Source organism: Oncorhynchus gorbuscha, linkage group LG07 (genome assembly GCF_021184085.1).
Source record: "Oncorhynchus gorbuscha isolate QuinsamMale2020 ecotype Even-year linkage group LG07, OgorEven_v1.0, whole genome shotgun sequence".
Taxonomy (NCBI): Eukaryota; Metazoa; Chordata; class Actinopteri; order Salmoniformes; family Salmonidae; genus Oncorhynchus; species Oncorhynchus gorbuscha.
This window is the reverse complement of record NC_060179.1, coordinates 34375052-34387625: the sequence shown is the minus strand read 5'-3', so window position 1 is coordinate 34387625 and position 12574 is coordinate 34375052. Positions and strand designations below refer to the sequence as shown.

At 42.3% G+C, this 12574-nt stretch overlaps 1 protein-coding gene across 1 annotated transcript; it reads left to right on the top strand.

The window, feature by feature from the left end:
* The first annotated feature begins 602 nt into the window (after nt 1-602).
* Nucleotides 603-10596, top strand: tubb6 (tubulin, beta 6 class V). The gene is made up of 5 exons (XM_046356273.1): nt 603-751; nt 1349-1457; nt 6048-6158; nt 6602-7661; nt 10149-10596. Exons 1-5 carry the CDS (start codon nt 695-697, stop codon nt 10171-10173), a joined length of 1362 nt encoding a protein of 453 aa, XP_046212229.1. The 5' UTR covers nt 603-694; the 3' UTR covers nt 10174-10596.
* Nucleotides 10597-12574: the final 1978 nt, after the last annotated feature.

Here is a 12574-nt window from a genome sequence, read left to right as displayed (position 1 = left end):
AAGTTGCTCAGTGTTGGGTTAAGCTTGCTACAAAATTACATAAGTCTATATAAAGATTTAAACTGTCAGCAGACATGCTCAAACTCTCAATATAACAGTATACCACTTAAACTGGTACAACACTTCAACTCACGGGTGGCCAAAAATAACAAAACCATGCCCCCAATAATTATACCTTTTTTTATATTCAAAATATTGGGTACAAAAATGTACCCTACAATGTACCAAACAGTACCATGTTAGATCATATGTATACCTCCTGAAGGTATATTATGTGTATTTTGATATTTTTGTACCCAAGTGAACTACACTCATAATGAATGAGTGTAGTGAGCTCAACTTCTAACTTTAACACTTGAAATGGTGCAAGACCTAAAGCAAATACAGCCTCGGCTACTCTAATTATTCCACAATGATTTAGTAGCCTACATTTTCATCGTAAGTCACAATTGAATTGATACATTATTTCAACAAACTAAGCCTGATAATATACTTCTCTTGTGAGAACGGAGATGTGATGGAAATAACGGTTCACTATTTTATTGCACAGCTAGGGTGTCATTCACTTGTCCAGCCCTACTGGGCGTGGAAGTTCGGCAGAGGTGAACAGGAATTTAGAGCGCCTGCTAATCATTTGAGTTTACCAGGCTGCATACACACTCCAGCCGCCAAGACACCCTTGCACACAGACAGAATGAGAGAAATAGTTCACATACAAGCCGGACAATGTGGGAATCAGATTGGCACCAAGGCAAGTAGAGACCATTGAACTGAATTACTTTTTCATTTGAATTAACACCTTGCATGTTTTGTGAAGAAAAACAATTTCTTAACTTTATTATGCCATCGCACACGGATTTTGTCCAATAATTTTTGTTACTGCCGCCAAAGTTTTTTTCAATGGGAATCATCCGTTAGCAGATGAATGACAACGGATGACGAATGATCGGAATGTCTTTTAACTCCGAAAATACCGTGTGGCATTAGCCCAAATTTTTAGAAGCTGATGTGACAAATTATAGGCTAATTGTAGGCCAGTGTTGTATAGCATATGACCCCATGCTTTGGGTCATACGCTGCGACTTTGCCCTTTGAAAATGTAAATTGCCATCGCTTAATTACAAATCTATGTAGCCTATAATAAACTTCATAACGGTCCCTAGCGTTCAGCCATGGAGTGCCATGAAATTCGCGCTGTGTGAGTCTTATCCATTTCAGCAGCTGAGTGTGCTTCAGTCATCAAATAAGACCGAAGGATGCACAATGTCCAATCTTTTTTTCATGATGCCTTGATAACTTAAGTATATTTAACTGTAACCTTTTTTCCCTCACGTTGATAACTCGACAGTTTTGGGAAGTTATCAGCGATGAACACGGCATCGATCCGGCAGGAAACTATGTGGGTGACTCATCGCTTCAAATCGACAGGATTAATGTGTACTACAACGAGGCGTCCGGTAAGTGTTTCTGTGGTAGAATGAGTCATCATGCTTCCAAGTTGTTCCCAATTGTTAAAGGCATAGAGCATTTAACATAAGCGCACTCATGGCCTGCTACAGGGTCCTTACTTCTGGTGCTTTGATAAATTGCCATAACCCTTTTGCCACCTTTTGCTGCAACCTGAACTCAGTGGTAGACGTAACAGTAAATGTAAATCCGGAACACTCCAATTAAACTAAACTAAAATAAACGCAACATGGAACAATTTCAAAAATGCTATGAGTTACAGTTCATATAATGAAATTAGTAAATCTATGTATTTCACATGACTGGGAATACAGATATGCATCTGGTCAAAGATACCTTTAACCAAAAAGGTAGGGCTGTGGATAGGAAAACCAGTCCACATAATCTCTTTCGCATAGAGTTGATTAGGCTGTTGATTGTGGCCTGTGGAACGTTGTCCCACTCCTCTTCAATGGCAGTGCGAAGTTTCTGGATATTGGCGGGAACTGGAACACTCTGTCGTACACGTCGATCCAGAGCATCTCAAACATGCTCAATGGGTGAGAATGCAGGCCATGGAAGAACTGGGACATTTTCAGCTTCCAGGAATTGTGTACAGATCCTTGAAACATGGGGCCGTGCATTATCACGCTGAAACTTAAGGATGACGCGGAGGAATAGCACGACAATGGGGGGGATTCTAACAATGGAATTATTTTAAGATGGTCATACTATGGATCATTTAGCTATTGAATTAAGGACTCCTTTAGGTACCAAAAAATATATATGAACAAATGATTTGATATAATATTGAATTTAGCCTTTTACTACTATAGCTCAGAGAAATGCATTGAATAACCTATTCATGAATGGCAAAAACAAAAATCATAAGAAACAAGCTCTTGAAGTGTCTGTCCGATATCTAGGAGATATACGAAAGCTCGGAAATATACTGTGCATTCAAAAGTGTTCAGAACCCTTGACTTTTCCATATTTTCTTACATTACACTCTTATTCTATAATTGATTAAATAAATGTTTCCCCTGGGTCAAACATTTCGGTTAGCCTTCCACAAGCTTCCCACAGTAAGTTGGGTGGATTTTGTCCCATTCCTCCAGACAGGGCTGGTGTAACTGAGTCAGGTTTGTAGGCCTTCTTGCTCACACACATTTTTTTCTATAGGATTGATGTCAGGACTTTGATGGCCACTCCAATACCTTGACTTTGTTGACCTTAAGCCATTTTGCCACAACTTTGGAAGTATGCTTGGGGTCATTGTCCATTTGGAAGACCCATTTGCGACCAAGCTTTAACTTCCTGACTGATGTCTTGAGATGTTGCTTAAATATATCCACATATTTTTCCTGCCTCATGGTGACATCTATTTTGTGAAGTGCACCAGTCCCTCCTGCAGCAAAGCACCCCCACAACATGATGCTGCCACCCATGTGCTTCATGGTTGGGATAGTGTTCTTCAGCTTCCAAGCCTCCCCCTTATTCCTCCAAACATAACGATGGTCATTATGGTCAAACAGTTCTATTTTATTTAATCGGACCAGAGGATATTTCTCCAAAAAGTACAATATTTGTCCCCATGTGCAGTTGCAAATGGTAGTCTGGCGTTTTTTATGGTGGTTTTGGAGCAGATGCTTCTTAATTGCTGAGCGGCCTTTCAGGTTATGTCGATATAGGACTCATTTTACTGTGGATATAGATACTTTTGTACCTGTTTCCTCCATCTTTACAAGGTCCTTTACTCTTGTTCTGAGATTGATTTGCACTTTTCGCACCAAAGTATGTTCATCTCTAGGAGACAGAACGCGTCTCCTTCCTGAGTGGTATGACAGCTGTGTGATCCCATGGTGTTTATACTTGGGTGCTATTGGTTGTACAGATGAACTTGGTACCTTCAGGTGTGTGGAAATTGCTCCCAAGGATGATCCAGACTTGTGGAGGTCTACAATTTTTTTCCTAAGGTCTTGGCTGATTTCTTTTGATTTTCCCATGATGTCAAGCAAAGAGGCACTGGGTTTGAAGGTAGGCCTTGAAATACAGCCACAGGTACACCTCCAATTGACTAAATTGAGTCATCGGAAGCTTCTAAAGCCATGACATAATTTTCTGGAATTTTTCAAGCTATTTAAAGGCACAGTCAACTTAGTGTATGTAAACTTCTGACCCACTGGAATTGTGATACAGTGAGTTATAAGTGAAATAACCTGTCTGTAAACAATTGTTGGAAAAATTACTTGTGTCATGCACAAAGTAGATGTCCTAACCTACTTTCCAAAACTATAGTTTGTTAACAAGACATTTATGGAGTGGTTGTATGTAAACTTCCGACTTCAACTGTGTATGTATGTATGTCTTTATATATAAACTCAGCAAAAAAAGAAACGTCCATTTTTCAGGATCCTGTCTTTCAAAGATAATTCGTGAAAATCCAAATTACTTCACAGATCTTCATTGTAAATGGTTTAAACACGGTTTCCCATGCTGAACCATAAACAATTAATGAACATGCAGCTGTGGAGCAGTCGTTAAGACACTAACAGCTTACAGACAGTAGGCTATTAAGGTCACGGTTATGAAAACTTAGGACACTAAAAGAGGCCTTTCTACTGACTCTGAAAAACACCAAAAGAAAGATGCCCAGGGTCCCTGCTCATCTGTGTGAACGTGCCTTAGGCATGCTGCAAGGAGGCATGAAGACTGCAGATATGGCCAGGGAAATAAATTGTAATGTCCGTATTGTGAGATGCCTAAGACAGCGCTATAGGGAGACAGGACGGACAGCTGATCATCCTCGCAGTGGCAGACCACGTGTAACAACACCTGCACAGGATCGGTACATCCGAATATCACACCTGCGGCACAGGTACAGGATGGCAACAACAACTGCCCGAGTTACACCAGGAACGCACAATCCCTTAATCAGTACCCACGCTGTCCACAATAGGCAGAGAGAGGCTGGACTGGGAGCTTGTAGGCCTGTTGTAAGGCAGATCTTCACCAGACATCACCTGCAACAACGTCGCCTATGGGCACAAACCCACCGTCGCTGGACCAGACAGGACTGGCAAAAAAGTGCTCTTCACTGACGAGTCGCAGTTTTGTCTCACCAGGGGTGATGATCGGATTCGCATTTATCATCGAAGGAATGAGCGTTACACCGAGGCCTGTACTCTGGAGTGGGATCGATTTGGAGGTGGAGGGTCCGTCATGGTCTGGGGCTGTGTGTCACAGCATCATCGAACTGAGCTTGTTGTCATTGCAGGCAATCTCAACCCTTTGCGTTACATCGAAGACATCCTCCTCCCTCATGTGGTACCCGTCCTCCAGGCTCATCCTGACATTACCCTCCAGCATGACAATGCCACCAGCCATACTGCTCGTTCTGTGTGTGATTTCCTGCAAGACAGGAATGTCTGTGTTCTGCATGGCCAGCGAAGAGCCCGGATCTCAACCCCATTGAACACGTCTGAGACCTGTTTGATCGGAGGGTGAGGGCTAGGGACATTACCTCCCCCAAAATGTCCGGGAACTTGCAGGTGACTTGGTGGAAGAGTGGGGTAACATCTCACAGCAAGAACTGGCAAATCTGGTACAGTCCATGAGGAGGAGATGCACTGCAGTACTTAATCAGCGGGTGACCACACCAGATACAAACTGTTATTTTGAACCCTCCCCTTTGTTCATGGACACATTATTCAATTTATGTTAGTCACATGTCAGTGGAACTTGTCCAGTTTACATCTCAGTTGTTGAATCTTATGTTCATACAAATATTTACACATGTTAAGTTTGCTGAAAATTAACACAGTATGAAAGTGAGTTTCTTTTTTTGCTGGGATATTTATTTAACCCATTTTTTGGGTAGGCACAAAACGACTTTCATTCTTCCATAATTTTTTTTGGACCTTTCGACAACTCACGTGACACTTATGGGGGTCGTAAAGCGAAACTGGGAACACCATCGTGTTTGTGAGAATCTCCCTTTGACATTAGGGGAGATTAGTGTGTAGCCCAAACTTTTCGGACGTTACAAACAGAAGTTGGCACATCGACGGTACCGACGTCAGACGAGTCAACTGACGCCTGTGGGGGTCATGGAGCAAAACCGTTCGGACGCTACAGACGTTTTCGTGAGAAGTCCGATTTTTGGGACGTCCGATAGCCTGACAAACACCTCTCTAGCACTACTTCCTTTCACCGCAGATGCGGATGCGGTGGATTGAGATGCATCCAATGCTTTTTTAAATGTTGCTTACAGGCTGTTTTATATAGCATGATGTGAATACATTATTTCTGACGCATCTATGTACATATTTTGTATTCATTCAGCCTTTAAAGTTAGTGTTAGTTAGGACTGAAATATTCAGTTGTGAGGGAAAGATGGCAGGCCGCATTGAAAAGGGAAATGTTATCAGGTTGTTGGCAATTCCTTGAGGCCTAAAATAAGGAATGTGTTTTAGGTAATAAGTTATAGGCATACCTGATGAAGTCTTGCTTGTGAAACAGACTACAGTAGAATACCATGCATTCAGATACATTTGAAATGTATTCCAATCTGTATAGGTGTTTGGTTGTCTTTTTTCTAGCACACAAGTATGTCCCCAGAGCAATCCTTGTGGACCTGGAACCGGGGACCATGGACAGTGTCCGGTCGGGGTCTTTTGGACAGCTATTCAGACCTGACAACTTTATCTTCGGTAAGTGGACACTGTAACACTTTACTTAAAGTCAACAGCTAAATAATCCATTGTTATTAGGTATTATATGCCTCTTAGAGCATTTATAATATCCTATTATATGGCTTATTTTGTCTCTATGTAGCAAACACATTTTTTCCCCCTACTGATTCAAAATCGCTGTTTTTAGGTATGTGTACCATTAAGTATTTTCATTGTTTCTTCAATATCAAGGAGACACAGCATGAGGTTTTGCGGCGGTCACGTGAGGTCTACTGGGCCCAGTTTTTGAAAAACTTTTAATCTGGATCTGAATGATCATTAGCAGCTACGGGGAGACAATGGAAAACTATTTGACAGAATATGAAGCTTGTACAAATGCCAGACTCAACCTACATTCTTGCCTAAGGAATGGGGTGTAGGATTTAACTGAACATTTTCATCCCTTTTTGCTGTCCTTGCAGGGCAGACGGGTGCGGGGAACAACTGGGCCAAGGGCCACTACACTGAGGGAGCAGAGCTGGTAGACTCTGTGCTGGATGTGGTGAGGAAGGAGTGTGAGCACTGTGACTGTCTCCAGGGCTTCCAGCTCACCCACTCCCTGGGCGGGGGCACGGGCTCAGGCATGGGCACCCTGCTCATCAGCAAGATCCGTGAGGAGTACCCCGACCGCATCATGAACACGTTCAGCGTCATGCCCTCACCCAAGGTGTCTGATACGGTGGTCGAACCGTACAACGCCACGCTCTCTGTGCACCAGCTGGTGGAGAACACGGATGAGACATACTGCATTGACAACGAGGCGCTCTACGACATCTGCTTCCGTACCCTAAAACTGACCACACCCACTTACGGGGACCTCAACCACCTGGTGTCGGCCACCATGAGCGGTGTGACCACCTCACTGCGCTTCCCTGGCCAGCTCAACGCCGACCTTCGCAAACTGGCCGTCAACATGGTGCCCTTTCCCCGCCTACATTTCTTCATGCCTGGCTTTGCACCACTAACCGCCCGGGGGAGCCAACAGTATCGCGCCCTGACAGTGCCCGAACTCACTCAGCAAATGTTTGACGCCCGCAACATGATGGCAGCTTGCGACCCGCGCCATGGCCGCTACCTCACGGTGGCCACTGTTTTCCGAGGGCCCATGTCCATGAAGGAGGTGGACGAGCAGATGCTGGCCATCCAGAACAAGAACAGCAGCTACTTCGTGGAGTGGATCCCCAACAACGTCAAGGTGGCCGTGTGTGACATTGCGCCCCGCGGCCTTAAGATGGCCTCCACATTCATCGGCAACAGCACAGCCATCCAAGAGCTGTTCAAGCGCTTCTCGGAGCAGTTCTCAGCCATGTTCCGCCGCAAGGCCTTCTTGCACTGGTTCACCGGGGAGGGCATGGACGAGATGGAGTTCACAGAGGCCGAGAGCAACATGAACGACCTGGTGTCTGAGTACCAGCAGTACCAGGAGGCCACGGCTAATGACGGGGAAGAGACATTCGACGACGAGGAAGAAGAACTCAATGAGTAAGGATAACGTTGCCTGTTTGTAAAAAAATATATATTATTATTATTATTTATTATTATTATATATTGTTTTTAACATGTGTTTTGTTTGATCTGTACTGTTTTATGCCCAGAGGTCTCGGAAGCAGTAGTGGAAATAAAGCCTTTTTAAAGGCTTTGAATGTGTTGTATGTTAAGTTTTCGTCTAGTGCAGTTTTCCATTGTGTGATATGTTGTCTATGGGGTCGTTCCATTTGATTTCGATCACTTTTTGACTGCACCCCTTTTGATTTGAACAAAACATTCTATACGTATTTGACACTGGTGGAAGTGGTCAGAAAGTAACTTTTTGGACTGGAATGCCAAAACATTTAGGGGATAGAGGTGCTCGATAGTTTTCCATACCTCACCCTACCAAGAGACATCCATTCCTTCATTTCTGAAATAGATTAAAGGTTGAGTCTCGTATCATTTAAAAGCTTACGAGAAAGGTTTGCTAACAACTTAATAATTTATTTGAACCTAAATTATCAACCAAACAAAATGCACTTATGTTGTAGCTTAGACCCTATTTTACATCATCAGAGGGTTTTCATGTTGGGTGTCATGGTAGCACAAAGATTATTGGAGGTCACCACATCAGAAAATGTTGTTTTAATCGACAGTGTCAATCTTCCATAGGAACCCTATTGAAATCATAGAAATACAGTTACTAGAATATACATTCCCATTTAAGTTGACATTCAACGGTGGGTTAACCGGCGGTCACCTTTGTAGTTAATCTATCTTTTGAAGTTAATATTTCGATTCAATTTAAATTATGTACCAGCTAAATTGCAGTGGTCTGAAGGGATACAGTGGGGCAAAAAAAAATATTTAGTCAGCCACCAATTGTGCAAGTCTTCCCACTTAAAAATATGAGAGAGGCCTGTAATTTTCATCATAGGTACACTTCAACTATGACAGACAAAATTAGGGAAAAATATTGAGAAACTTTTGGTATTGATGAAATACTTATTTTCCACCATAATTTGCAAATAAATTCATAGAAAATCCTACAATGTGATTTTCTGGATATTTATTTTTCTTCTAATTTTGTCTGTCATAGTTGAAGTGTACCTATGATGAAAATTACAGGCCTCTCACATATTTTTAAGTGGGAACACTTGCACAATTGGTGGCTGACTAAATACTTTTTTGCCCCCCCATCTTTATTTTACCTTCAACTTTTTGTGTTTTATACCCTTTAGAATACCTTTTAGAATATAACTTGTTCCATTGGAAGTGTCAAGCCTTAAGGGACTTCCTGGATGAATAAAGAACAACACTGGTGTAAATGCTTAGTAGATATAGCTCCAGACACTCTACGGTATGACTGTGATAATGGACAATACAGAGAAGTACACTTCCAATAGCTTGCGAATCGTTCTCCCTCTATTGTGGTTAGAACTTGATTTCCTAGCAGTTCTATTTAGGGAACAAATAAAGGGAACCAGTCATTGTAAACCCCAAGTGCTTTGTTCATATCCGCCTCAGTCATGTCCCACAGCAGACAGGCTTCAACGTTCCTATGGTGGGGGCAAATCCCCCCCCCTCCTACCCCTAGTTACTCACAGCAGCTGCTGAGCAAGGCTTTCTCCATTTAGAACTGTGGAGCTAACAATAGGGGACCTCCAGTCTGCACCAAACTATTTAGAGCTATTCATGGCCTCAATGAGTCTTCTGCCATACACTTACTGGCTAACTGAGTCAGCTTAGTGATACATTTTGGAAGCATTGAAGTGAGAAACAGATACCATGTGTGAAAAGGTTTATACCTTTAAAGACAACTTGACTAAATGTCACATTAAAAGCACCGTGCATGCTGTCTGCTTTAGGGAAATAAAGCAAACAGGAAGTGAATCTTTCCCAGTGATATGAACAAGATGAAGCATGATCACCATCTGATTTTAAAAGCTTTCTCAGTATATCAGCCCAATAGTGGGTACTTGGCCCTAACACCATTCACAGGTCTGTAAGGTGGAAGCTCCCCCACACTGCTTACACCTACTGTATACAGATCCTTCAGATCTGTTAACATCTTAGTGTTAGGGCCATGGGGAATGGGTAGGAAGTGAATTGGTATTGGCTGTACGTTGACCTGATGTAGTGGTTGGAAGGGCTTGGCGTGGTATGCACAGCTGGCGTCACAAACGATCTAGGCCCGGCCAGTTAGCTGGGAAGTCAGCTGCAGAAGTGCTTCATGCCACTCAAATTACATTGGCACTGACCCTGAGAACAACTCGTGTGTGTGTGTGTGTGTGTGTGTGTGTGTGTGTGTGTGTGTGTGTGTGTGTGTGTGTGTGTGTGTGTGTGTGTGTGTGTGTGTGTGTGTGTGTGTGTGTGTGTGTGTGTGTGTGTGTGTGTGTGTGTGTGTGTGTGAATTACTTTATGTATTACATTAGCATGAGCAGGCTGTTTATTACACTTTGATCTTGATACATGTTAACTGTATCCTGTATCCAACAGGGAATGGAACCTTGAAGCCCAATAGCTTGAAGCCCCCATCTTTGAAGACAATGTTATCTCACTGAGCTAAAGCTAAGGCGTTAGCACTGGAAACAGATATATCCCGCAATGAAGCTGACAGTGTTTTTACTTTAATAGTGATTGTTTAAGTATTATCAGACACTGTAAATTTTATCCCTGTAAGGGATTCACTGACTCAGAAATTATCAAATGAATCGTTGACAGCAGAACAAATATGTGAGCAAAAGAAAGCCAATTGAACTCTCTATAGAAAGCTGTTCTTGTATTACAGCCAGAACCACAGTAATGCTAGATTGCAGTATGTCACAACCAACAACCAACCAAGTAGTTTGCTTTAGTAAGTAAGATGTTGCAATTGTCTTCGAGCATTTCGGGTCTGAATAGTATGTGAATCAAAACTCAATAAATGTTTCCTTGAAATTGTCAATTTGTTGTGAGTTTGAAGATTGAAAATAACTACAGTTGGTGAAATTGTCGGACACTGTCTTAAAGAGACAGTACTTGCAGCTGTTAAAGACCCAGTGTAACCCTCCCATGTGTCTCTGTAGCCCCACTCTAGCAGAAACCCACTGTCTATTAAGGGAGGACTGTGCTGGCTCTCAGACTGGGTTATGAAAATATTGCCAAATAAGGGGAAGAGTGACTTAGTATATGTATTTAATGGAGATGAATGGAAGGTGCACATTGGTACTGCATAGGGAGATAGAGTATGTGCATGAATAGCACCCTCTGGTGGGTAGATAGTGAACGAATAACTAAAGTAGGATAATGATGCTGTTGCTTTTCTGGATGCTTGAGCCAACAAGGGGTATGCTTTTTGCCCTTTAACAAAGGTTATGACATACACCCACATACACCCACAATTAGATCCTATACAGCCTATGGCAGCCTTAGCCTATAGGCTATTAAAGTTTGGTAATCTTGTATAAGACATGTTCTTATAACCAATAAAGGGATGGCGTTTCTTCCCTCAAGATGAGGTATGCTGCTGTTAAAAATGCTAGTCATTTTAACCAAGTGACAAAGTAGTTATTTAAAGATAGACTAAGCGCTCTAACGTTGGCACAAGCAGCACCTCTTTCCCGCCTAAAATGCTTTTGTTCGTAGTGCAGCATTGCTCCTTGTCAGTCTAGCCTGGTCTCATAGACGAGGTGTAACATAGTAAAAGTAAATATGATTACTCTATTTAGAAGTATTCTATTGCTTTTAGTATGGTTACATAAGACAGATGGTTACTTATAACCTGAACTTCTAGCAACCCAAAGGTTGTGAGTTTGAGTCACATTACGGACAACTTTATCATTTTAGCTAATTGGCAACTTTTCAACTACTTAATACTTTTTATCTACTTTGCAAATACTTAGCATGTTAGCTAACCCTTCCCCTAAACCTTTTAGCTAACCCGTAACATATAAGTTTAGCAAATTCGTAACATATTGTACATTAAGCAAATTCATAACATATAATATGAATTGTAATTTGTAACATACACTATATATATATAAAAAGTATGTGGACATCACTTTATCACTGTTGCTGATAGGTGTATAAAATCGAGCACACAACCATGCGATCTCCATAGACAAACATTGGCAGTAGAATCGCCTTACTGAAGAGCTCAGAAACTTTCAACATGGCACCATCATGGGATACCACCTATCCAACAAGTCAGTTTGTCAAATGTATGCCCTGCTAGAGCTGCCCCGGTCAACTGTAAATTCTGTTATTGTGAAGTGGAAACGTCTAGGAGCAAAAACGGCTCAGCCACAAAGTGGTAGACTACACAAGCTCACAGAACGGGACCGCCGAGTACTGAAGCACGTAGTGCATAAAAAGTGTCTGTCTTCGGGTTGTAACACTCACTACTGAGTTCCAAACTGCCTCTGGAAGCAATGTCAGCATAATAACGTTTCGTCGAGAGCTTCATGAGCCTAAGATCACCATGCGCAATGCCAAGCGTTGGCTGGCATTGGATTCTGGAGCAGTGGAAACGCGATCTCTAGAGTGATGAATCACGCTTCACTGTCTGGCAGTCCGACAGACGAATCTGGGTTTGGCGGATGCCAGGAGAACGCTACTTGCCCCCAGTTTGGTGGAGGAGGAATAATGGCTGGGGCTGTTTTTCATGGTTCGAGCTAGGCCCCTTAGTTCCAATAATGGGAAATCTTAATGCTACAGCATACAATGACATTCTTTTTGTTTATTTTTTTTCATTCATGTTTTTTGTTTTTAGAGGTGTGACTGCTTCTAGGGTATTAAGCAAGGTTACATATAGATCCTTGGTTAGGTGGATAACTGGGTAGATGGAGGGAGTCTGGAAGGGAATTTATAGCACAGCTTTTTATAATCATTGGGTTGGGTTCTGAGCAGATAGGTTACGTTTCTTACTGGTATGTATTAATTTG

Bases quoted from the DNA above. Each gene is read 5' to 3' on its own strand.
- tubb6 (XM_046356273.1), top strand. From the start codon at position 695: ATGAGAGAAATAGTTCACATACAAGCCGGACAATGTGGGAATCAGATT. The intron at 752-1,348 runs GCAAGTAGAGAC...ATAACTCGACAG, and splicing joins GGAATCAGATTGGCACCAAG to TTTTGGGAAGTTATCAGCGA. The intron at 6,159-6,601 runs GTAAGTGGACAC...CTGTCCTTGCAG, and splicing joins ACCTGACAACTTTATCTTCG to GGCAGACGGGTGCGGGGAAC.